Below are 25,261 nucleotides of genomic sequence, written 5' to 3'. Positions count from 1 at the left end.
AAGAGGCGTAATGCCCGAGACTCAGAGGGAGATGATAATGAAAAGCAAATAGATAGAGAGTCCGTCATAACCATGACTTTGGAAACGGCAGGATCTAATTTACGTAAAGCTAGAATGACAGCTAATAATTCGGCCAGATATATTGGAGTGAAGTCAGGGAGACGGAGAGAAAAGGACCATCCCAATGCAGGAGAAAAAATGCAAATGCGATGTTGAGGCTGGGAAGAAGAACTGAAAAATATAATGCCCCGCCTAACCATGATGTCAACACACGTTAGCCTGGCGCATTTACATCCGTTCACAACAACTGAGAGGAATGTTTCTAGTTTTTTTTTTTCACTTCCTGATCCTGCATGACTTTTGGCTTCACCAAAAATGAAAAAAAAAAAAAAATGACCGGCAGCTCATTGCCTTTTCGAAAAGCGCAACCGAAACAGGAACAAAACGCATGATCCCGTCTACCTAGTCACAAACGTGTGCTCGATTGTCATTGACACCAATTATCAAAATGGTGGCCACCACGGGCAAGAAACTTGGGAAGAGCGATTTGAAGCAGGAAGAAATAATTCAGGCAGTAGTAACTGCCGACAATTTCAATGACAGGTTCTCACCTATCACCAAGGACCATCCATGGGTAAAGTGCAACTTTTTTGCGCTCTGCATATCCGTCTGGAGCTCTGCTCCAAGTTGCGTGTTCTTTCGTTCTGTGCCTGGACTGGGCGTTGAGAGTCTAAGCGTTGTCAACCGTATTCTTTAATTTGAGGCAGTGACCACAGCTGAGCCGCCTGGTTTCTACACGTTTCAGGCCTTTTTTTTTTTCTCTCTCTTGCTATGCTGACACAAACTGTGAGAAGTTAGTCGCACTGCGTTTGCCTGGAAGCGGCAGGGCCATATGTTTTCAGCTGAGCGTGCTGAACGCGTTGGGTTTGGCCACTTTGAAGTTCTGGAGAGCCGAATTCAGCATCGAGAGCTGTGTTTCAGAGCTGCCAAATACTTGTCCCCGACACGCTGCGGCGTACCTCATCAACCATTCGCAGTTGATGAGGTACCCCGAATGGTACCATTCGCAGTTCATCTATTGAGATTTTTCATATGTCCCAACAGGGGAGTTAGCGTAACTAGCGTCAGCAGCGTCACTAGCGTTCAGATGCCGCGCTCGAGCTCGAAGGATTGAATCCTGGCCGCAGCTGTCGCATTTCGATGCAAACAAAATGGGGAAACACTTGTGTACTGTGCGATGTCAGTGCATGTTAAGGAATCCCATGTTGTCGATATTAATCCGAAGCCCGCCACTACGGCCTCTCTCATCGCCTTTGTGCGTCTTCGTGACGTTAAACCCCACGCTCAGTACCGTGATCATTCATGTAAACCACAGAGAACATACTAACATGAGGGAGTTTAAATAACCTTTTTTTTTTCGAATTTGGTGCACATACTGAAATATACTTCGCAAATAGCTTACTTCATCACAGGTTCATTGTTAACGGGGGTCAACTGGTCTGACAGTGTCATCTGTGGCCCGTTGCAGTGGTGGTGCATTAATATAGGCTGCATAATTTTGCCCAGCGACTGTAAAGCATTGCTGCATGAATAAGGCATGGTCTGAAGCTCTGTGTCAATTACTGCTCGTTGTTCTTCAGTTCCTCATGTTTCACAATGTTTTACCTCTTTTTATTTTTGATGTTCTCACCAGGTCCTTGTGCCTCTCGTCAACCGTCCGCTTATCGACTACACGCTGCAGTACCTCTGTAATGAGGGTGTGCAAGAGACCTTCATTTTCTGCGGCTCACATGCAGACAAAATCAGGGACTACATCAAGTAGGTGCTCCACTTTTGTCATGCTCTGGAAAACTTCTTCCATCCTGGCTCAGGGCTTACGCAAGCCCAGTGCCCGATAAAAATCACACTTGGTGATAACATTTTACTGCCATGTACTGTTCTCCACACAGGTTGCTCAGTTCGTTTGTGCATACTTAGAAAAAATTCCACTTTGAATGCTGGCAGTGACGAAAAAAATGCAGAAATCATGCAGGATGTATCACTGTGCTTTCGTGGTGCTTGTCTTTCTGCATGCATTTGGTATTTTGTCCCACCAAGTACACACGTGCACAACGTACAATAATTATGATGCAATAACGCTTGGGGATTACAATACAGGTGAGCTAGCAGGCTACATGGGGGCCTGCTTTGTAATATCAGTCAGTTACTTTGCAGTAACAGCTCTTTCTGGGTGAATTGGTTCACTCTTTCCTGAAACTTGGCACAAAAAGGAAGATGGTCACATGACAGCAGCCAAGCACAAATCTAACAACTTATTTATTCTCGGTAAAAGTGCACACTTTTTACACTTATTATACACTTGACTAGGGGCCACACTTTCTTTCTTCTTTTTTTGTGCAATTTTGGTGGAGTGTGGCCCATACATGATAGCAGCATTTTTTGATCAAGTTTTTGACAAAGTTGTATTGGGAAACTGCTTTATTGTAACGGCCGTCGCGGTGGCTCAGAGGGTCATGTCGCATGGCTGCTGACCCGAAAGACGCAGGTTTGATCCCAGCCACGGCGGTTGAATTTCGATGGAGGCGAAATTCTAGCGGCCTGTGTGCCGTGCGATGTCAGTGCACGTTAAAGAACACCATGTGGTCGAAATTTCCGGAGCCCTTCACTACGGCGCCCCTCATAGCCTGAGTCGCTTTGGGACGTTAAACTCCCATAAACCAACTTTATTGTAACATAGAATCTCATGCTCTGTTTAGCACCTACTTTTAGGTAGCTTTGAGGGATTTCATAGCTGTTGGCACTGCTTGGGCCCGGCACCTCAGAGCCCTCGTAAACCTTTGTTTCTATCCATCGTATTAAAAAATCCTGCAACTTAAAAGGTTTTAGCTGCAACACCCCAAATACCGCTCGCCACAAATTCAAAATCCACGAGCATAGGAACCATAGTGATGCTCTTTTTAGCTGCCCTGTCGGCGTCATTCCACTTTCAGCGGTTCCCGTCCACTCATAGCACAGGTGTCTGAATTCTGCTTTAAAGGGGCTGCGAAACACTGCTTGGGGGAATACCGGCTATACTTCAGGTGGGCTCTTTATGTCACACAGATGCTGACTTAAAAAGAATTACAGGAATCGATGCACAGGAACGGGAGTTATTCAGTGAAGAAATTTCAAAATACAAGCAAACAAAACGCTGCCCTCAACTCGATTTTGGCGGGCCTTCCCACACCTATTTCGCTCTCCCAATGACGGCACCTGGCGCAACCAATCAAAACAGCCAGCCAGAGCACGTCGCGGAAGTTTGTACTCCATGGTTGCCTGCTCTCTGTAACTCGTTCTTGCTGAGACTGGCAGCGTTGTTTCGATGCCAGAGCGCCCCTGGTGGTGTATTTTTACTTTACTTGCTTTGCAGGGCTTTTATCTAAGACAAACATATTGTTTTTGTTGATCTAATATAAAACGCAGACAGGTGACAAAATGTGTCTCTATTTATTCACACAATTTGCAGTATATTTACTGTTTGTCCGGTCATCAAGCTCGTGCCAGGTGATGTCATATCCGCTGCTAAAAACCCGCCACTGTGTGGCGACACCATCAGAGCCATGAAATTGTTTTTGGGAGGACATTAAAATATTAAAAAACGGAATGTACGCGGTATTACCGACGCTAATAGCACCATTATAACTAACTGTATGCAATCAGCAGGCAAAACAGTTAACTAAGATTGTGTTTCTGGGCCCCTTTAAATGCGGATAGCTGCTCAGCAGTGCATGATGAAGATGCATGATGGTAATAATAGTAGCAGGCAGCTGTCGTCATTTGGCAACTCCCTGGGGAGCATGTCTCGCAAGGAAATTGATAAGACATATAAAACGCTGGTGTGCTCTGTGAATATTTTTTTCTATATTATTGGATCCCGAGTAAGGTGAAGCAGTCCATACACGAGCATGGTCTTTTGTCAAGTGCCTAAGGTATATAGCTAAGGCGCATGGACTATTTGGTAGAAATAACATTTCGGTTGGTGCCCATTACACATAGTTTCGCTTTCATTTCAGGATTGACTCTGGCTGAACTTGTGAGCGATTACTAACTTCAGTACTGTAAGAGCAGCTGGCAGTTTACTCTGGTTGATGCGTACGGTTGAAAAATTGTGTAGTGCAACAAGAGGCAAGGACACAGGAAAGACAGGAGGCAAATGAAAGCTTTTGTATCTCCTGTCTTTTGTGTCTCATTGTCTTTCGTTGCTCTGTAGAACTTTGCATCCAGTGCTGTTGCTCGAAAGGCATTGTAAAAGGTGCTTGTTAGCTGCATTACAGTTCAAATTACTACTTGGCGTTTGCATGTATCTTGCGCTTTTGTAAGAGTTGCAAATGTTGCTCTGTCTGTCATTCAGTTATTTACAGTTAACAAAAGTTGCCATGGGGATTTGTTTCAGGTGTCATAATTTTTCTAAAATTTCTCTTTCTTTACTTGCTGGCGATTTTACTTTAGTTCTTTGTGTCGTCCCTGTTTTTTCTCGAATGTTAGCTTTCAAACTTTTTTAAAAATGAGTTTAAGTGCACAAGAACACGCACACAAGAAGAGGAAACACACAGGACAGGCGCTGTCCTGTGTGTTTTCTCTTCTTGTGTGCGTGTTCTTGTGCGCTTAAATTCATTTTAAAAAAAAGCTATGCACCATCTAGCCCTTGTTAAATTAGCTTTCAAAAAAGTTTTTTAATTGAGTGGCTCCAGGCTCAAGTGTCACAGTGGTCCATTCTGCATTCACCCAGCCTGACCTTGTTTCTTAGTTGGGCGTGCTTAAGAATGGTATTGCATTGAAGTATCCGCATGAAGTGTTATGTGGACGTTTTCGTAATCAAAACTTGTGTGAAACAGTGGTGGCTAAAGGGGCTCAATTTCCTGTCAGTCCCGGCACACAGCGTGAGATTAGACGATGAGTTCCTCTCACCACACACGCAGAAATGTGGGCTGCATTCTTTCCACCACACTGTTTGCACACCCAGTACTCTGTACTGCATGCAGCTTGCATTCAAAGTTTAATATTATATCACAAGTCCTTACTCGCCAGCACTTCCCGCTCAAAATACTTGGCATCACTGCAACCACTTAGGGTAAAGAAAAAGACGGTGCAAATGTGCGACTGTCGCGTCCAACAGTTCCTCATCTCTCATTTCCTGACTTGTGTTGCGGTGAAAATACAGGGGCATTTGCTGGATAAAAAATTGTTTTACTGTCTCCAGGTTTTGGCATTGGTTCGAGGCCTTCTCTTTGGCCTTTCACAGAAATCGGACTATAACTGCACGAACTGGACCAAATGCGAATGGTTGGTAATTCACGACATGCCGATATCTGAAACTTTAGCAGTGCCAACAAGTTGCAATATTAACTTTTGAGTATGGGTACATAAGCTAGCATAATGTGGAGGTAATGAATTTTTTATTTCGTTCCTTCAGTGGTGGCTCAGTGGTTATGTTCCTTAGCTGGTGATCTGGAAGTCATAGGTTTGGTCCTTGCCTTGGCAGTGGCATTTAAATTGAGGTGAAATGTTAGAGACCTGTGTATTGTGCGATGTCAGTGCACATTAAGGAGTCCCAGGTGGTTCAAAAATTATCTGGAGCCTTTCCCTACAGTGTCCCCCATAGCCTGACTCGCTTTAGGATGTTAAACCCCGTCTATAAGTAACATTTCATTCCTTAACGATTTGGGCATTAAAGGGTTAACTCTTTCCTTACCACGGGAAAACAGGCAGTTTCAGGGTAGTGCACGTAACATTTTTTTTTTTTCGTCCAATAATTAAAATTTTTTTTTATTGAAGTACATCAAAGTTTAATCAGTAAAATTCTCTTTTCAGTGATATAAAGAAATAAAATAATATACTAGTTTGCTCACGATAGAAAAAAAGTCTGCCAAAATTTGAGAGACTCGAATAAACAGCTATAAAAGTATGGAACATGCGTTTTGTGTGTTTATATGCCAAAAATGAGTATTCGAAGTTACAGAACTCTTCGTGCTAAACTATCTGGTCAGCAAAAAAAAAAAAAAGTAGCTTGTGCGCAGCGCTTCGGTCTACTCTGCAGTGCAGTGCCAAGGTGGACCCTAGGCCATGTGCAAGACTGCTTAGGGTACACCGTGTCTTCTTTAGTGCTGGCTGCACATCGTTGTTCAAAACATGCCGGTACCTTCAGAGAAGCCCTGAAAGCAGTGAATCGCCTCGGCAGCGGTGGAAACAAAAGTCACAGGTGCTCACCTGTCGATAGTCTGGGCTGGTAGGAGCAGTAGCTCTGTCCTAACTAAATTAATACAAATGGATGTCATCTTTTTGCACGAAGCTGTCACTTGCACCTAGTCAAAGAGTCGATGCTGCAAAAGTACAAGAACACCATCACTGTGGAGCAGGGTCAGTGCAAGAATAGGATGCCGCCTTGCGTGCCATGCTTGCGCAATCACTCCATGTTGACTGGTATCTTGCGAAGTTTAAAAATACTCCCTCATCTGACTGGCGGAAAAGCTGATTCCGAAACCGAACTACAGTCCTTTTGCACCATACTTGCAACGTTACTTGTCCAAAAATGGCACAGATAGCTCCGACTGGGGCATTTTGTGCCATCGTTCAAATTTAATGACTTGAATAGGTGCAGTAAGGAAAGAGATAGGTTACTGCTGTGCATGTACATTGGCTGCTGGTGAATTCAGCCTTTCATGCCAGCCTGTAGTACTTGAAAAGCAGTCTGGATGTGTGGGTGAGTGTGTAATGTGTTAGTTAACCACTGTGCAGTTTTTTCACAAGCGTACACAATGCAGCATGACTGGAGCGATTACCATGTCATGCTGCTGCCCTCTTGTCTCTGCCACTGCTCAGAAGCCATCATCAGTGAGGACAGGGGTGCCTACACTTGAAGAGATTCAGAGCGTAAGTATTGCTGCAGAAGTTGCCACTATAAGTGATGGTGGCTATTGTTGCACTGTGTGAAATGGCACCCCGCTTAAATTTGATAGTAACTGTAGAGCTCATTCCTGCCCTTTTGTTGTGTTAGCAACACTACGCCAGGTTTTCGCCTCGTCGCGTAGCCGGTGGCTGGTAGGCATGAATGGCCTTGAACAGCCGTTGCCTAGCAACCGTTTCAGCCGAGCTCCACCAGGTGGCGTCGCCGTCGTCGACGCCACGCCGCTGCCACACGCGTAGTCACTTTCTCCCGCCAGATGCGTGCTCCCCGCCGAGGTAGAGGGTGAGGGGGTGGCTCTTCGTGGGGGTGTATGCGCGGTCCGCCTCGGTGGAACCTTGTCGTTAGGGAGAGTGCTAAACGGAAGCAACGGCAACAGGACCAAGCTAAAAAGAGACAATGCGCTCGAGAGACAGCAGCAGGACACGCTGCACGACTCAAAAAGCGTCGCAGCTAACGCAACTGACCAGGCTTAGCCAGAGCTAAATCACGCCTAATTTTTTCCTTGCTGCCGCCAGGGAGTCCAAGTGGTCGGATGCCGAGAGCAAGATGAGCGTGATCGTGCTCTCCTCGGAGGACTACCTGTCGGTGGGCGACATGATCCGTGACCTGGACGCCAAGGCCCTCATCCGCTCGGACTTTGTGCTGCTGGATGGGGCCACGGTGGCCAACATGCCGCTGCGGCCCATCATCGACGAACACAGGTGCCTGGCCAGAGCTGGGCCTTGCTCTAGGGCTCAACTGTTGCTCACGGGGTAGCCTTAGTGGCTTGCTGTCATGCTGTCATGGGGGGCTTGTTGGCAAATTGAGGTTTGCGGGTAATGCTGGGAGAGCATGATGACTGGACACAAAAATTTGCTGTCCCATCTGCAAGTGCTGGGATGGACTAGTGGAGAAATGACTGCAGGTTTCTCTGCCTCATTACCCCCTCCTCCACCCGATTGCACCAACCTCCCCTTGCATGCACCCACTGCTGAGCCTAAATATCCCCTTCTTCACTTAAGGACAGAGCCTGGTCTTGAGAAAAAAATTTTATTAATGAAGTCACAAATAGGAAATCTTCAGGGAATATGTATTTCTATGTGCTGATTCTAAATATGTCATTTAATTTCATGTAAAACAATTCCTTGAGCACTTATGTAATTTTTATACATGTATTTTGTGAAGAGCTTTCAAAAAATTTCTTGCAGGAAACTTGCTGAAATGTATGCCTTTGGGTTCTCTTGACACCAAGGAATGCAATAAGGGTAAAATTGTCTCCCTGCCTATCATAGAACTTAAGTTATAGGGTTTTGAAGCTGTAACTTCAGAAATGAGAAGAAAAGTGTATTCCTGTTTCTGAAGCGGGAGCTTCAGTACCCTATAACTCAAAATTCATGATAGCCAGAATGATAATTTTACCCTTATTGCATTCCTTGGTGTCAAGAGAACCCAATGGCATGCATTTAACGGAGTTTCGCACAGCAAATTTTCTTCAAAAACTCTCCGCAAAATACTTGCACCAAAAGTGCATAAGTGCTCAAGGAATTGTTTTGCATGAAATTAAATGACATATCTCGAATCAGCGCACAAGAATACATGCGGCCTGAAAATTTCATAACTATGGCCAGATTAATAAAATTTTCTTTTCAAGACCAGGCTCCTCCCTTAAATATTCCTATGTCTTCTCGGGCTTTCCCAGATATTCCCTTATTTGGAAACTCCTCGGCCCAGATATTCCATGTGTCTGACCTACTTTGCGAACAACGTTTTGTTTGGGCGGCAAGTGAGTGTGGGAGCTTTGGTTGCAACACACTATGATCACGACACTGTTTACCTTGGAGGAACGCCCTTTCTCTGCCTTCAGTATGCAATGTAACCCACACAAATGGCTAGTCATGTCGACACATTTAGCGAACGCATTCCGTTTGTTCAAAACGTGGTTGAGAGCACTACTGTGCAGCAGCATAAGAATGTGGTCATTTTTTTTTCACATTTCACAGCTTTTCTTTAAATGCCAGAGAGAAAGACCAGGCAGGAGGTACATTGCTACTAAAACACTAAATTGACTGTTTCTGTAGCCCCTTGACAACTTAGCAAAACAGATTTGGGTGCAAAAGGAATGTTACAAAATCTTCTTAATTAAGTATAGCTAATTAGGCATAAGTTTGAAAGCATTCTCTGAGTCATGGTTTTGCATATCTGAGTCATTGGTTTTGCATATCTGCGGCTTAACTTACACTAAACACCCTGCGTGTAGCTGGTATGGCTTACTTGTGAAAAAAAAAAACGCATTGTCGCCATAGTGCAAAGACACACTTCCCTTGGCCTACCTTCTTCGTCCTGTCTGGCTGCTGTTGCTCGTTTTTACTTTGACTGTATGTGCACCAGTTGATGCAGGCACACTTTGATAAAAGTGGAATGCTTTCACAGGTGGACAATCACAGAGAAAACGCTTTAGACATTTGTAAGGGGACAAAGAAGTGACATAACTGTATTGCCCTCTGGGGCCGGATGAAAGCACCCTTGAGCCAGCTTATCAAATTACCCCCTGGGTAGCAATCTCGGGGGCCAATGAATGAACATGGGAATTTATGCTGTGACGTGCAGCACTGATGGTAAGGCCATCGACCTCTGTATATACATACGGTCCTTCTTTTTCGGGTTTTATTTTTTCAGGAATTCAGGGGGTAAAAATTTGGTAATATTTGGTGAGGCGGAATTCAGGTTCAAATCGGGTTATTTAGCCAAAAGAGTTCTATAATTCGGGTTTTATCGGGCCATATTTTGCAGCAAAAGACTATTTGCTGTAAGCACTCATTTTCGTGCGGGGCATAAAGTGCTGTATTTTTAGCACATTGTATTGTACTCCATATGGTGATAGCAGGTTTCACTGGAAACCTTGTTTGAAGTCAGATATTTTTTTCTTCTCATTTATTATAATTATTTTGCCATGCACATTAGCACTTGTGCGTCCATGAAACACTTTTTTTGCCTTTGCTTGTGCACTGTGATAACACTCATTCAACGTCAGTGCAATCATTTTAAACGCAGAGGAGCCTTGTAGTGGGACGCTGTCAGAGTGGGTAGAGCTTGATACAGTGATACCAATAAGGCGTCTGGTCGGTACCCGCAGTTTTGCTTCTCGTTTCCGAAACTTACTGCTCAAACTTGACCTCAAATTAAGCACTGTTGCGAATAAAAAGCCTTGAAAGAAGTTTTAAATTGGTCACTTGACTGAAAACACTCTTCTGGATGTGCGCACAAGGTGTCCACTAATTTTCTTATGGTGTCTTCAGTTTTTTACTCGTGGACACTAAGCTTCCTAGAAGGCTCCCTTTTAGGTAGAAATAGAGTTCAAGAGGGGACGAGGGTTTTAAAACTGACCTTTTTATTTATGGCTGGAATCTCATGAAATTTTGCACACAGATACGTTTTTCTCTACTATAATTCCAAAACTGTAGTCATAATTGAGCTGGTGGTCATAGATCAAAAGTTGTCTTAAATTCTAGAGTGTAATTAGGTAATTTCTTATACAGCTTTAATGAACTTTCTCATCGCATTTTGTTGCTTTTAATTGCATGAATTGATTGCCAGTGAATTCCCATACCCGATGACATTGTTACTTTTTTTTTTAGGCCTCGTATAAATAGCAATTTACAATTAGGTTAATGATTTGCAGTGTCAAATACTGCGACCCTTTACTCTCGACGCAGTATATCAGGATGACAGGCCTTTAGAGAAAAACGAAGAACGTCACCAAGTGTGGGTCTCTCTGGCTATCAGTTCATTTAAATACAAGCAACAAAATGCAGTGAGAAAGTTCATTAAAGCTGCGTAAGAAATTACCTAATTACATTCCAGTCTTTGTAAGATTTAAGACCACCAGCTCAATTATGATTGCATATTTAGAATTCGAAGAGAAAAACACATCTGTGTGCAAAATTTCATGAGATTCTAGCCATAAATAAAAAAGTTAGTCTTAAGACTCTCATCCCCCCCTTAACCCAATTTCAAAAAAATTTGCTCGGGGTGCGAAAATTATGTGTACAAGCTGCCTCTTTAAAATGACCATGTGCACTAACTGAAATTCGTTACGAATTTGAATGTGTCTTTTTATATGAGTATGTGAGTTGGAGCGCAATTAAAAGCGAGATTTTTTCTCAACGAATGGTAATGTGTGCCCCGTTGGCGTCCCCCCAGGAAGACGGTGGCGAGGGACAAGGGTGCCCTGATGACCCTGGTGTACCGGCGGCTGCCCCCGTGGCACCGCCGCCGCTGCCGCGAGGATGACAGCGTGGTGGCCGTCAACCCAGAGACGGGAAAGCTGCTGCACCACATCAAGAGCAGCACCACCAGCAAGTGCGACTTCCCCCTGGTCAGTGGTGTGCACAGGAGGGAGGAAAAGTCCGAAACTAAGAAATGCCATGTTTACTTGGATGTAATGCAGGTCTTTCTTTAACTGAGAATAGAAGTGAGAAAGTTACTCCTTGCATTATAATCAAATACTGTTTGTGGAATAGTCTAATATATGCACTCGCATATTGGTTGATGCTGCATATCGGTTGGCCCCCCCCCCTCCCCGCATTTTGGAAAACAGAAAAAGAAATTTAAAAAAAATATGAGAGGATTAGGCATCTGATGCAGCAGTTCTGTCGATGCAGTTGGATTTACCGTCTATTATTAATTTGATGCTTGTTTGCTATTGGTAGCGAGGTGCTGGAAGTAGTAAGAGAATATGTTTACTTAGGGCAGGTAGTGACCGCAGATCCGGATCATGAGAGGGAAATAACTAGAAGAATAAGAATGGGGTGGAGCGCGTATGGCAGGTTCTCTCAGGTCATGAATGGTAGCTTACCAATATCCCTGAAGAGAAAAGTATACAACAGCTGTATCCTACCGGTACTCACCTATGGGGCAGAAACGTGAAGACTGACGAAGAGGGTTCAGCTTAAGCTAAGGACACCGCAGCGAGCTATGGAAAGGAAAATGATAGGTGTAACGTTAAGAGATCGGAAGAGGGCGGAGTGGGTGAGGGAACAAACGCGGGTTAATGACATCTTAGTTGAAATCAAGAGGAAGAAGTGGGCTTGGGCAGGGCATGTGATGCGAAGGCAAGATAACCGCTGCTCCTTAAGGGTAACGGAGTGGATTCCAAGAGAAGGCAAACGTAGCAAGGGACGACAGAAAGTTAGGTGGGCGGATGAGATTAAGAAGTTTTGGGGGATACAGTGGCGGCAGCTGACAAAGGACAGGGTTAATTGGAGAGACATGGGAGAGGCCTTTGCCCTGCAGTGGGTGTAGTCAGGCTGATGATGATGATGATGACCCCAATTAATAGTTTTACTTTAAGCCGAGGCTTCACACACACAACAGAATTTTTGTGGAGGCTGAAGGTTGGTTGAGGGGGTTGATGTGTGCGGAAGTGGAAGGGGCTAGTAGCTTGTGCTTCCAGAGGGCACTTGGCTTTCCCACTGCATCTTTGAATTTGATTTCTCCGTCATTTTTTGGTTTCTCTGCCATGTGGCTTCTTGTGGGTGAAGCACTTGTGGAGGGGGGCTGGTAGTGGGTGGCATTTATGGAGGGTATAGTTTGGTAGATGGTGCTTCTGGAGGGTGGAGGTGGATGGGGGTGGAGTGGGGAGGTCTGTTGAGGGCGGCAGTGGGTGGGTGGGTGGCTGGGCAAGGTTGCTTTTGGAGGGTAGACGCTTCGCTCTCAGAGGCTACAGACAGACAGACAGACAAACAAATGGACTCCACCATATTCACATCGTGACATAGATACAGCTCGCTCAGTAAAAGTTAGAATGCCATACTAGTCAGCAAACGGACGCTCCTAGCTGCATATCGACTGACTGGACTTTTTGGCCACATCAAACTCGTACGCTGCCACACAATTTCCAGTACCTCTGCACATAAGACGAAGATTCGTTTACATGCAGCTGAAAACGTTCACCCTGGTTTAGCGACTGAGAGAAGTTTTTTTTTTTTTTTTTGCGATGAGGTCTCTAAAGCACGCCATTGACATGGTGACAGTGCGATGAGAGTCCAAGCTTATGTTCATGTCATTCTTAAAGTGATAATCTTTTCTGTGGCCTCTTGAAAAGGGGGCGTGTGAAACCTTTCCATGGTAACGGTGTGTGCATTGTGTGTCTTCTGTGTGTCTTCATTCTCGTCCGTTGTCCGCCAGCACTGTGTTTCAAAAGATAACGGTGTTAGCAACTGCCGTACTGTGTTAAGGCTCAATGACGACCTTCCTATGAATGCGAGCCACAGGAAAGCCATGTTTTAAGGTTATATCGTACATAAACTTGTACAAAACTTTATATATTGCGGCCTCGTTCCCTGTGTTTCATTTGTGTAGTTTACGAGGGGAGCCGTTTTACGGATTCACCCGTGAGCCGAGCTTCAGTGTACTCTGATGATGCAGCTGGCACAACGCTAGAGCCATCGCATGGCATAACATAGAACTATGGAGCCAGAGTTGGTGCGATGCCAAAGCCATCACATGGCTTTAGTTAAAGCTAGGAGGGGCGGGTGGTTGTACTGTGCACAGCATGATGTCACAGCGATGCATTAAAAAACCAGCGCCTAACGTGCACCAGCTGTACTTTTGCTAATGCTATGGCCGACAAAGAAGCTCGTGGATGCCGCTGCGCTCAACATGAAGTAATGTGGGGAAAATAAAAAGAAATAAAAATGAACACCTTGAAAGTTGTTGCCACATAGAAGATCCTGCTGTGCGCACTGCCTTTCAGTGCTGGAACGAGATTGAGCATCCATGTCGGGTGGACACTGTCTAAAGAACCACAGACTAGTGCACAGTTAACTGGCTTGTGGGAAATTTATGCACTAAGCAACGAAGCTTAGCACTGGCTCTTTTCTTTTCTTTCCTATTTCTGTCCACAAAGCCGACCTCACATTACAGTTATGCTTTATATTTTCCTTGTTTTGCGCCTGCAAGGTTGACTCTCGCGTTGCATTCTAGTAAATATGGTAGGCTGGCTTTGAATGTAGTATGCATTTTAAATGTTTTTATTCATTTTTTTTAAGCTTGGGAGACGCACTGAGTCAAGGTGTTTGAAGTTTTAGAAAGTATATTCAACCTGTTTCTACAAGTTCATAGCACATTTGTGTTCAGAGAAAAACTTGCTTTGAAGGTAGAACTGAATGTTGGTGATATTTTTCTCTTTCCTTAAATTGGAGAAGTCGTAGTAGAAGTGGCAGAATTATGCTGTCTGTGAGGGAGGCAGCAAAAATTTCAGCAAACCCAGTTAATGTTGTTGAAGGCGTTTTTATGGTTGCAAGTAAATGAAAATGTGCTGCGAGAAGTATGTAAGGAAGCCAAAAAGACAGTCTCTGCATTTCTTGCCACTTCGAGAACAACAGTAATGCGGCAGATAAATACACATGATGGTACAGTAAAATGCCATTGCTCCACTTTATGGCGATTGTGTTTCGTATTGCCACTACTGCTCTAAAACGACCATTGTGCGTTAATTACTTCTACTCCTCTTTATTAACAGATAAATCAAGATAAGCTATATGTAACTACTGAGAGCACAAGAGTGCTGAATATATCATGCACACATACAAAAAAACGACTGTTACAGTCAAGCCCAGGTATTGCGAAATTATTGGCTATATCAAGCACACAGATTATCCCCTTGAAAATCCTGCGTAAAAATATAAGAAAGTCTTGCAGTATATTGAACTCCAATTTCGCCCCTGCAAATGGTGCTTCTCCTAAAATCCCTCTAGACTTTTCACACCCAGAAACGAGGCGACTGTGTGGGCTTATAATACGGACCTGCATATAATACGAGGTGTAATTTGGGGATAGCAAAAAGGGGGAAAAAGTTTTCATCCCTGTATAATGCCAGTAAGGAAGGGCAGTCAGCTCGAAGGTGTACCGCAAGTCGCGGAAGCCGAACGCCCTCCGATTATTTGTGTACGCCGGCGTGCACCGGATATGACGTGTGTAGCGTGAGTGGCAGGTACGCAGGCACCACACTCCGCCCACTCACGTCCTGCACCGCGAGTATGCGCAGACTGGTTCCGGCATACGCGCTGGCGCGCACATTTCGGAAGTGTCCATCGGAGCTTTGGTGGTTGTCATCGCCTGATGTACCGGTACCGTCCGGCGCGTTAGATGTCCCGCATTTCCTGAAATAACAACTGGCGAGCTCCTCGGAAATGCTAGCCCAGGCGTCCGCTATCTGGATGCACAGCATGGTTGGAGAGGCCCGTGACCTGCGGTTGTAACTGCAGGCTCTCCCTACCTCATACAGACAATGTAGCAGCGCTTGACGCGGTGCCGATGCTTTCAGCAGCTACGATTACTTTCTTTTTAAAAGCTGCCGAGTGCTGCTTTCGTGGTCCGGATGTCATGCAAGGTGCGATCGTCCTGGGTGTCGCAATGTCAGGTCAGCGTGGTGAAGTGGCGTCGTAATCGAAACTACTGACCTATGCCACCGCTAGATAGCACCTCCTCTCGCTGAAAGCGTGATAGTGATGGCGCTCGCAGAGTGGGTTTCCTTCATGGTTTTGCACCCGCTCCACTCAGCAAGCAAGCATTAGGCTTCGGCGCATGTGCGAAACGCTGCAAGTGCACAAGTGGAACGGCCTCTCAGTGCCGCTCCCAGGTGAGCTAAGCGGTGCGACGAGCGGGCTTCACAAAACCTGTTCGTCTCATGCAAATTTTGACCGAAAATTGGTTGGATCCGTATATAATACGTGGAAATTTGACATGCTAAAATTTGGGGGGGGAAAAAAAAATCGTATTATACGCAGGTTTTTACGCAATTTATGGAAAAAAAATTGAAATTGCATGTGAAATGAACACCAAAAAACGTTCGCCGGATTTCGAAAGAGCAAAAACCACAGAGTTCAACCCCCTGGAAGGAGGTATAAACTATCATTCTTTTCTTGCACTGTTTGCAGAGGTGATGAATCTCCAGTCCTCTGCTTCACCGTTCTTTCTGCCCTGTTGTGCTTTCTGTGCAGAGCATCTTCCAGGGTCAGTCACGTGTGTCCCTGCACCATGACCTCCAGGACTGCCGCGTGGCCATCTGCTCACCGCACGTGCCACCCATCTTTGCCGACAACTTCGACTACCAGACACGTCTCGACTTCGTGCGCGGCATCCTGGAACACGAAGAGGTCAGTGGTGGGGCTGCAACAGCGTTTCACTCGGCTGTGTATGAAGTGTCACGACTAGTCTGCACTGAGAGGGGAAATTCAGCTTGGCCATGTTGAAGAAACCCTTGTTGAAACCCATGTTGAAGAAGCTGCAAACACCTTGAGGCCAGTAGACCCGCCGCGGTGGCTCAGTGGTTACGGCACTCAGTTGCTGACCCGAAAGACGCAGGTTCGATCCCAGCCGCGGGGGCCGAATTTCGATGGAGGCGAAATTCTAGAGGCCCGTGTACTGTGCGATGTCAGTGCACGTTAAAGAACCCCAGGTGGTCGAAATTATTCCAGAGCCCTTCACTATGGCGTCCCTCATAGCCTGAGTTGCTTTGGGACTTTAAACCCCTATAAACCAAATAAATGGTCCTTGAGGCCAGTAGGGTCGCTTACAAGCTGTGCCGTCCCGAGGGACTTTTGCTGAAATGCACTGAAGGACCAGAGATTTTGGTGCACTACTTAATGTTTGCAGTTTCTCTTGACTTAAGTTCTCTGTTCCAATTGCATTTGATTTGATGTCCTTTGGAAGTGATGCCCTGCTTTTCATGGTGGAATATCATTGCCATTGCTGTTAGAATTCCTGCTGTTGGCACCGTGCAACTATCTCCCTGCTTAACATGACGTGTGTGTCTTGCCACTGCATTCTATTGAGAAGAGTTCAGAGGTGGCTAAAGTGTGGCTTCTCACTTTCAGCTAGTACATCAATAATGGTGTATTCAGTGTGCATACTTGTGCGTATTATGCAACCATTGTCTTTCTAGTGTGTACCACTCTGTTATGGAAGCCAGTTCAAGGCAATGTTGTTAGAAGACGGCAGTTAATTTTTTAACTTAATATCTGAAGGGAGAGTAGAGTGGCTGCACTGGGCTCGCACCCTACTCTTCCTGAAGAAGCACCTTCTCCACCCGTAATGCTAATTTGGGTTGATATGCCGGGGCTTGTTCCCTCACTCTCTCACTTTCCTTCCCCACCCCATGCTGCTCCAGATCATGGGCAACTCGATTTACACACACATCAGCGACAGCCACTACGCAGCTTCGGCGTGCAACCTGGTCATGTATGACGCCATCAGGTGAGTCGCATTGTCATCGGCACCCTTTGGCCTGCCTTGCATGCTGCAACTGGCAGTAGAAAACTTTACAAACTTGTAGATTTCGTGCAAGCCGGGGTTTCTGTTCAGTACTCTGAATGGCTGAACATGACGTGACAACTTTTCCAGGATATGGTGTTTTGTCACCAATCATTTGCGATTGAAATCACAAAAGAAACTTGAACAGTTGTATGACTAAGAGTACGGCTAGCATACGATAGTGACGATTCCTAAATTTCGCGGACTTTCTTTTTAGGCCTTCAAATGAAACCAGCGCAAAGTTACATTGAAGGAAACAGCTTAAGTGGGGACGAGGGTCTTAAAACTGACCTTTTTATTTGTGGCTACAATCGCATGAAATTGTGCACACAGATGCGTTTTTCTGTTCTGATTTCAGAAAATGTAATCATAACTGAGCTGGTGGTCTTAGATCAAAAGTCATCTTAAAGTCTAAAGAGTAATTGAGTAATTTCATACGGAGCTTTAATGAAGTTTCTCACTGCGTTTTGTTGCATTCAATTACATGAATTGATAGCAAGCAAATTCCCATACACGATGACATTCTTACTTTTTTTGTTTAGACCACATATAAATAGCAATTTACAATTAGCTTAATGACTTGCAGTGTAAAATACTGTGACCTCTTACTCTCGACGTAGTATATCAGGATGACATGCCTTTAGAGAAAAACGAAGAATGTCACCGGGTATGGGAACTCTCTGGCTATCAAGTCAAGTAAATAAAAGCAACAAAATGCAATGAGAAAGTTCATTAAAGCTGCGTAAGAAATGACCTAATTACATTCCAGACTTTAAGATTTAAGACCACCAGCTCAATTATGATTACATATTTGGAATCAGAAGAGAAAAACGCATCTGTGTGCAAAATTTCATGAGATTCTAGATATAAATAAATTAGTTAGTTTTAAGACCCTCGTCCCCCCTTAAATGGGCATCTCTCAACGTTCGCTACAACTTTCGCACAGAAACTTGCTCATTAAAGTTTGACATATTTACCTTTTTTCTATGTGGGGAAGCTGCTTCAAATTGAATTTTCACCCGCTGCAAAGCCTGCTCCAAAATTGTTCTTGGTCATTCCCACCACGCATTGGACAAGCCTTGTTTTTGGCAAAAGTTGCATGTTCGGTATTCTTGAAAGGCAGTCTGTCAGTGTAGGCCCACTCTGTATTGGCGTTTATGTGGTCAATCTGTTTAGCTTCTGTGGGTTGCGTTGATGTCTGTGCGGTGTTGATGAAGGTGATGATGAAGGTGCGCACTGCTTCCCCCTTTTGCAGCCAGGATGTGCTGCAGAGGTGGACCCACCCGTTGGTGCCTGACCTGTTTGTGAAGGGGGAGGGGGGGGAGGGCAGCCCCGCCTGTGTCTACCACCGGCACAACATCTACAAGCCCGTCTCGGGACTTCAACTCTCACGGTAATGTCGCTGCATGTTCTAGTGGCCGCAGTGTTTACCGTATTTTCTGGTGTATAAGACGCACCCTTGTTTAAGACGCACCCGCCATATATGCAGGCTGTCATTGAAAAATTTAGTATATAAGACGCACCCTTGTATAAGACGCACCCAAATTTACCCAGTTAGGCTAGTGAGGCTTAATTAAACACGCTTGCACGACCATCGCGAAATGCACCGTGATCAAAAAAAGACAACACTCGCGCCATAGCCACCCACGTTTTAGCAAAAAAGAAAGAGAAACGAAAGAACTCTCCTTATGTCCATAAGAACATTTTATTTTTACTTCAAACCTTCGGAGTCTTCATCTTCGGATGCGATATCAAAACTTTTGCCCGTTTCTGGAGGCAACGCAGCTGAAACATTCTCTTCGCACTACGTACACGGAGCAAAGTTGCAAAGGGTGACTAAAAAAGAATGCCGGCATGTCTTGGCTTGTCTTGACAATGGCGAGAAGCGCGATTGTCGCCGTCTTTTGGCATTTCACATTACTTTTGCTTGGGGCCTCCAAAAAGGCCATGCGTTTGTGCTCTCGAAAGTTGTCATCCCCGCCATTTCATGACAAAGTTCACCTAGAAAAGTTGTGCACTGCGGTCCCGGTATTGAAGTAGTAACCGTGTTACAACGACGTTATTGGTAGTGATATTTTTTCGGTAAAGAAAGCTTGAACATGAACTTGAGTAATTTCTGAACTCGCAATAAAAAAAACCGAAAAATTTGCGTATAAGACGCACCCTTGTATACGACGCACCAGCGAAATTTTTGAAAAAAAGTCCCGTCTTATACACCGGAAAATATGATACATACTAAGTCGCTACATGTGGGCACTGCGAAGTTTTAGTTATACTATCGAAAGTGGTTGTAGCGCCAGGGACCCGTGTGTTCACCTGCTGGGCAGAGAAAATCTTATCCAGGGGTCTGGACGGGCAGAGTGTTCCGCTCTGGAGAATGTGTCATCTGTGCTAACCCCTTCAGGTGCGAAAAAAATCTTTGAAATAAAAAAAATACATACGAACACCATTTTTTGTTTTCCACGCTTGAAATGACGAGTCTTGAAGAGCCCGAAACAAAAATTTTATTCTTTCATTGTATTTTGCGATGTCCCCATTTGGAGACAGGGTGCCTCAATTCCGAAAAAGTAATGCACACTACTAACAGAAAGCGCGATAGTGTTCTTAGCGAGATATCGGGCGCAAAATGTGGTTAACGGGTTATTGCTTGACTTCCAAACTAGAGCAAGCACTTTAGAGTCTACTTGTTGTAGAACAATTGCTCTGCGCCGACACACACAAAAAGATGCTGCATTTTTGGCAGCGAGTCCGACACTTCCCTGTGCATCCTTCACGGCGGCAGTGCTGTGAGTTCAGTGTGTTGACATGCTGCGGCCACTGGTTGCAGCCATCGTACCCTAATTGTTGCGGTCAGTAGCAAATGCGGGCCAGCCTTCTTCGCAGCAGCCTCTGGGTACTCACTGCTTGGCTGGCCGCGCTTTTTTGGAGGTGTTCTGCTGCACGCAATTAGGCTGTTCGCAATGTCTGTGTTTGGAAGGCCATCATGCCCAAAGTACTCTTCCGTGCAAGCTTCTCGGCACTCACATCTCTCAGTCAGCTGTTGCACAACGCAAAAGACAGAAAGTGTGAAATGACGGTCACCAGCCATTTTCTGGTTCTTGCCCTAAAGAGGGCACAGTGACATCAGAAAGTCGAGTTCATCGACCCCTCCCATGTACGAGTTGTACCGCAGAATCACTTCTGGGCAGTCAATTTCAATTTGCTGCTTTGTTGCCTCGCTCCATCATTTCACTTTTCCAACATTACCAATTCCAACTTGTGTGGATGCCATGTTCACAACTCCGTTATCTTGCCATCTCACAATGGCAGTGTCTCCTTTCGAGGAAACCTTCTCTTCCATGCTTCCCCGACCTTCTCTCTTCATTTCTTTGTCACTTTTTAAGCAACACTTGAGCAGTCGGTTGGCTTGGATCGTACTATTGGCACGAATGCCCATTTGTTTCAGCTCCAGGAATAATGGCACTGAGGTAGTTATCCATGGAGCACTTCAGGTTAATTTCTTTAAGCGTCACCTCGACAAGACGCATGACAATTGACCCGCCAAGTCCGAGTTGTGAATGCTGCGCACTGACCCCTGTTCCCTTAGCTTGGTACAGCTCAAGGTCATGTGCTAAGCCATCAGTGCACTGCAGCGAAGAACACTTTCACCCCTACATGGGTTTCCCCTTCACAAGCTGTTTCACAGGGAACCTGTGAAGGGAACCATCACAGGTTCCCTTCACTGTGAAGGGAACCATCTGTTCATCTATACTATTGTGCTCCAAGGGTTCCAGCTGCAAGCACCGTGACCTGACGGCTTCTAGGACAAGGCGCACTTTCCAGAGCTTTCATAATTTTCCATAGCTTCCATAGCTTTTCATAATTTCCGGGCTGGTTGGGTCCCACGGAGCGTTGGACTTCATAATGTGCAGCGTGGCTCTAAAAAATCGCTTTGCTGTGATGGACTCGGCCATTGCTGGAATTCTTGTCGATGCTTGCGAATACATTCGAATTCTGAAAAATTTTAGAACTCCCATGAGGATGAGGATTCCATGAAAAATTTCGATTTCTTCTTCAGAGGTTCCAATCACATATCCGTCTTTCTGCAGCACGTGCATGTGTGTGAATGTTGCTAGGTCACGAAAAAGTGAGGGTGAAAAATACCGAGAAAAGTACACTGTAGGTTTCTCAGGTACTGATCCACGGTAACATTCAGAAGTGCATGTAAGGCTGTATACATTCATAGCAAGGATGACAGTCTTTATTTCATAGTCGCGGGATCTTATTCCAATTAATATGTGCCAAAATTTTGGTCAGCGCATATTCGTAACAGTGAGAAATGAAAGAAAACAAGAAGCACTTGCTGTTCACTCCATAGAAGACCGCACTTTTCAGGCAGAATTTTGTAGACTTCATGACAGATGGGCGCCACTTGTCCAATAAAGTTACTCGGGGGACGTGATTCGGCACATTCAAAACGGCCTTTATAGTTGCGCTTTTGCACAGCAGGGCGAACAAAGTCACGTCCCCCGATGTGGACACATTCCGCCAGTCCGTTTGCCGAGTTTTTACATCATTCGCTTCGAAGTATTTTATTTTTTTTATTAAACTTTCAGACAAATTATGCTGGTAAACACCTTCCAGACTGCCAGGATCGTTGTATCCGCTATTAAAGGGGTTGTGAAAAGAAAATGAAGCTGCCCGGTTTTAATTTTTACTGCTTACATAAACATGAGACATGCTGATTCCGAAATATTTCGGCACAGTATTGAGTCTGCATTTAATAAAGGCCATTTGAAATCGTTTCCTTTTTGCGCTCATGAAACGGCCATGCGACGCCGGCGGCCGGCACACGCATTACTTGACTATGTCATCTTAAGTCTTCTAGAAACGTAGACATATCTTTCATTTTTGTTTGCCCTAAAATAATAGCTTTATGCGAAAGTTGGAAGATAAAATAAAGTTTGTCAATGATTTGCGCACATAATTGTACTCCGTTAAGCTGCAGCACGTGGTGATAGATCAATCAGTGACCTGGGACCAGTTTCGGTTGTTCTTCTCCATCCTTCATGGCTCCAGTATCAGCGATTCTATACGCTTGCTTACGTGAACCTATCTAGGTGGTGTTTCATGAACCCGACAGCGGTGGTTTGAGTCAGAGAATCGAGCTGAGCAAGGTCAGCCCATCTCGACGACTCTCTACTATTTACGTGAACTCGATACGAACGAGTAAGCCATCGTAGCGCACACCGGCTCCACGCTTCTGTTCTTCGCTGCAGAAAAAATGCTTTCCCCAAGCGTGAAAGAGGATTAGGCATAATTTGCGGAGGGGGCTGCGAGTCAACTCAACCCTAGTGATTTAGATGAGGAGTCGAGTCCACTACCAGATTCGGGAGGTTCACTGTCGGGATTTCCTCAGGCAGAAGTGCCACGGGCTCTCAGCATGACTGCTGTACTTGCCGGGCGCACGACACGCCATTGTTAACGGCATAACAATGACCGACAGCAGCTCGGCGCCCACGTCCAACCGATGTCAATGACGGCTGCACGCGATGTTTCACACTGACGAGGGACAGAATGCAAGCGCGCAGTGTGCCAGTGTCATCATGGTGATGTAGGGGCGCGTTTCTCAGGGCCGGGCTTTCAACCTAGATGCTGTTCATAACAAGCAGCGCGCTCTCACGTGCGCGTCGAGACCGGCCTTGGGCAGGCCGGCCCGGCTCAAAGGAGCGCACCCTACGTTATCATGACACTGCCGCTCTCCGCGCTCGCATTGGCTCCCACTTCCCGCCGTTGCTTTTGCCACGAGCGGCCCGTCGTTGACATCTAGCAGGTTGGACGCAGGCAGCGGGCTGTGAATCGGACATTGCGGCACCATTCGCAACTTGGCACCAAGGTGAATTGCGCTCGCTTTTCGCACACGTGTCCCCACCGTAACAACAAAATTCAGTCACCCTACCGCACATTTAGAACGTTTCTCTAGTCGAATGGTGCAAATCGAGCATGACCGGCCACTTTTGTAATTGGTTAATTGTAATTGGCTGTGACCTGCCAGCCTTGGTGCCGGCCGCCGGCGTCTGAAAATGCGATAGGATTGTTTGTTCAAGTTCATAGCAAGCCCTGGGATAGATTAATGTAAAAAATGCATCATTTCTGACGATCGTTGGCCAATACCGAGTTGTTGCTAGAGGTGATGACTACGATACAAGCAAATTTCATCCAATAGTCGCTTTGGTGCTGCTCCTGCCTGACGCAGTTCGCCTGCCGTCTGCTAGCTCCGTTGCTGAAGGCGTCGCGGAAATCTAACGTATCTTTTATTATGGGACTAGTTGACAGTAAAGGGGTGCCGAGTGTAGCGCCTTTATTTGAGTGCTGTCCAGTCCCGAAGCGCTAACAACTGCGGCATTGATGTGAAACCGGCTAGGCTTAGCGGCGACCAGAGAACAGTGCGCAGTTTGTCACCCGGCGTTCCTGCGGGCGGCGTCGTTGCCGAAAGCTCCACTCTTGCACAGGCATGCTGTCGTTGCTCGAATCTAGGAGGCAGACTTTATGGTAGCATGGCTGCTTTGTATTTTCTTGTGTGAACTTGAAGTAAGCCGAGCCTGCCGGCCTGTCAATCAGCCTGGATCCCATCTGGATCACAAAAATGAGCTAAAGCTTGTTCTTTATATAGGTAATAAACTCTGGTATAAGAAATTTGAAAACTGTATCGTCTTTGAGCATCGCTGACCAATATTGAGTTGCTGGTAGAAGCAACAACTGTGCTACGAGAAAATTTTGTAGCAAAAGCTACATTGGCCACAAACTTTCGATTGCGCGGTGCTCCGACGAGGCACAGAGGCCGACCTTGAGCCGTTGCCTAGCAACCGCCGCAGCTGGCGGACGCCGCGCGGCGTCATCCGCCAGCTTTCTCGCAGTTGTGGCGCAATTAAATCTCTACTGTTCTAGCTTTTTTTGAGCGGTCGCTTATATCAAATTATCGCTTATAACGAATTTTTTCGCCATCCAGCTGACTTCATTATAACGAGGGATTACTGTACATGGATGTCGGAATAGCCGCAGACGTCGGTATTGTGTGCGAACATTTTGCTTTCGCATTGGGTCGCCGCAGTGAGCAGTGATCTCAGTTATTTTGCCGATAATTGTATCGTTATATAATTTTATTGTTACATAGGGGTAGTGGGAGAATTGATGAATATAAAGAATTTGATTGTTATAAGCAATATATCGTCATATCTGGTATCATTATAAGTAGACTACACCGTATAGAAGGGACTTGGGTGTTGCTACTTAAAAGTAGATTTTGTGAGGCCCTGCCCCCGGGTTTCTTTGCGTGCGTGCGGACCGAGTCACACTCTGCAGAAGCTGGAAATTTCCAAGGGATTATGTAGAGAGTGTTGCCTTTGAAACCTGCATTCACAGGAGCTGCATTCTGGAGCCCAGCACGTTTGTCGGCTCCGGCACCAAAATCGGGGACAACACCACCGTGGCAAACTCGGTGATTGGCAAGAACTGCACTATAGGTGAGTCGGACGACACCATTTTTGCTCATGTGCTCTTGATCGCTGAATGGGTTATGCAACCAGAATTTTTTTAGTGTAACTCTACGGGACATCTTTTTCGCCCGCAATTCCCAGCGCGTGAACCGGGAAACCATATGAACAGGGAGCGCACCAACGAGCTTCTACTGTATTGCATGCGAAGAATTGGTTTTTGCCCTAAAGTAATGGACCATTAAATTGCTTTGAGACAGGACAGCAGTTCAAGGCTGGGTGCAGCGCCCGTCCTGTTTCGTGTTCCTTGTTGTCCTCGTTCCGCAGCGCTGTGTGAATCTGGTCCTTAAAGGTGCACTGAAGAGGAATCTGAACTCGTCTTTTGGCCACGGGAACTCGATCTACACGTTCCGAGCATTCTTAGAAACTTCGACTTATTGCCCTGTGTGGCCGATTTCTCTAATTAAATCGAATTAACGTCCGGCTCCCGCCTTTATTCTTGAATTCTCCCCGTACGGTGGGCGGAGTCGACCAACGCATGAAGTGCCCTTCA

At 45.6% G+C, this 25,261-nt stretch overlaps 1 protein-coding gene across 1 annotated transcript in view; it reads left to right on the top strand.

Moving 5' to 3' along the window:
- Positions 1–480: 480 nt before the first annotated feature.
- eIF2Bepsilon (eukaryotic translation initiation factor 2B subunit epsilon) overlaps positions 481–25,261 on the top strand; it is a 52,810-nt gene continuing 28,029 nt past the window's right edge. The window contains exons 1-8 of the mRNA XM_089546254.1: positions 481–634; positions 1,694–1,818; positions 7,459–7,644; positions 11,123–11,297; positions 15,925–16,080; positions 17,094–17,179; positions 18,492–18,629; positions 24,638–24,738. Coding sequence (XP_089402380.1) covers positions 509–634; positions 1,694–1,818; positions 7,459–7,644; positions 11,123–11,297; positions 15,925–16,080; positions 17,094–17,179; positions 18,492–18,629; positions 24,638–24,738 — 1,093 coding nt within the window. The 5' untranslated portion in view covers positions 481–508. The remainder of the gene's footprint in view (positions 635–1,693; positions 1,819–7,458; positions 7,645–11,122; positions 11,298–15,924; positions 16,081–17,093; positions 17,180–18,491; positions 18,630–24,637; positions 24,739–25,261) is intronic.

Source organism: Amblyomma mixtum, chromosome 5, assembly GCF_055824585.1.
Source record: "Amblyomma mixtum isolate Tamu chromosome 5, ASM5582458v1, whole genome shotgun sequence".
NCBI classification, from domain to species: domain Eukaryota; kingdom Metazoa; phylum Arthropoda; class Arachnida; order Ixodida; family Ixodidae; genus Amblyomma; species Amblyomma mixtum.
Note: the sequence above shows the minus strand (reverse complement) of the source record. Positions and strands in the feature narration are given on the sequence as shown.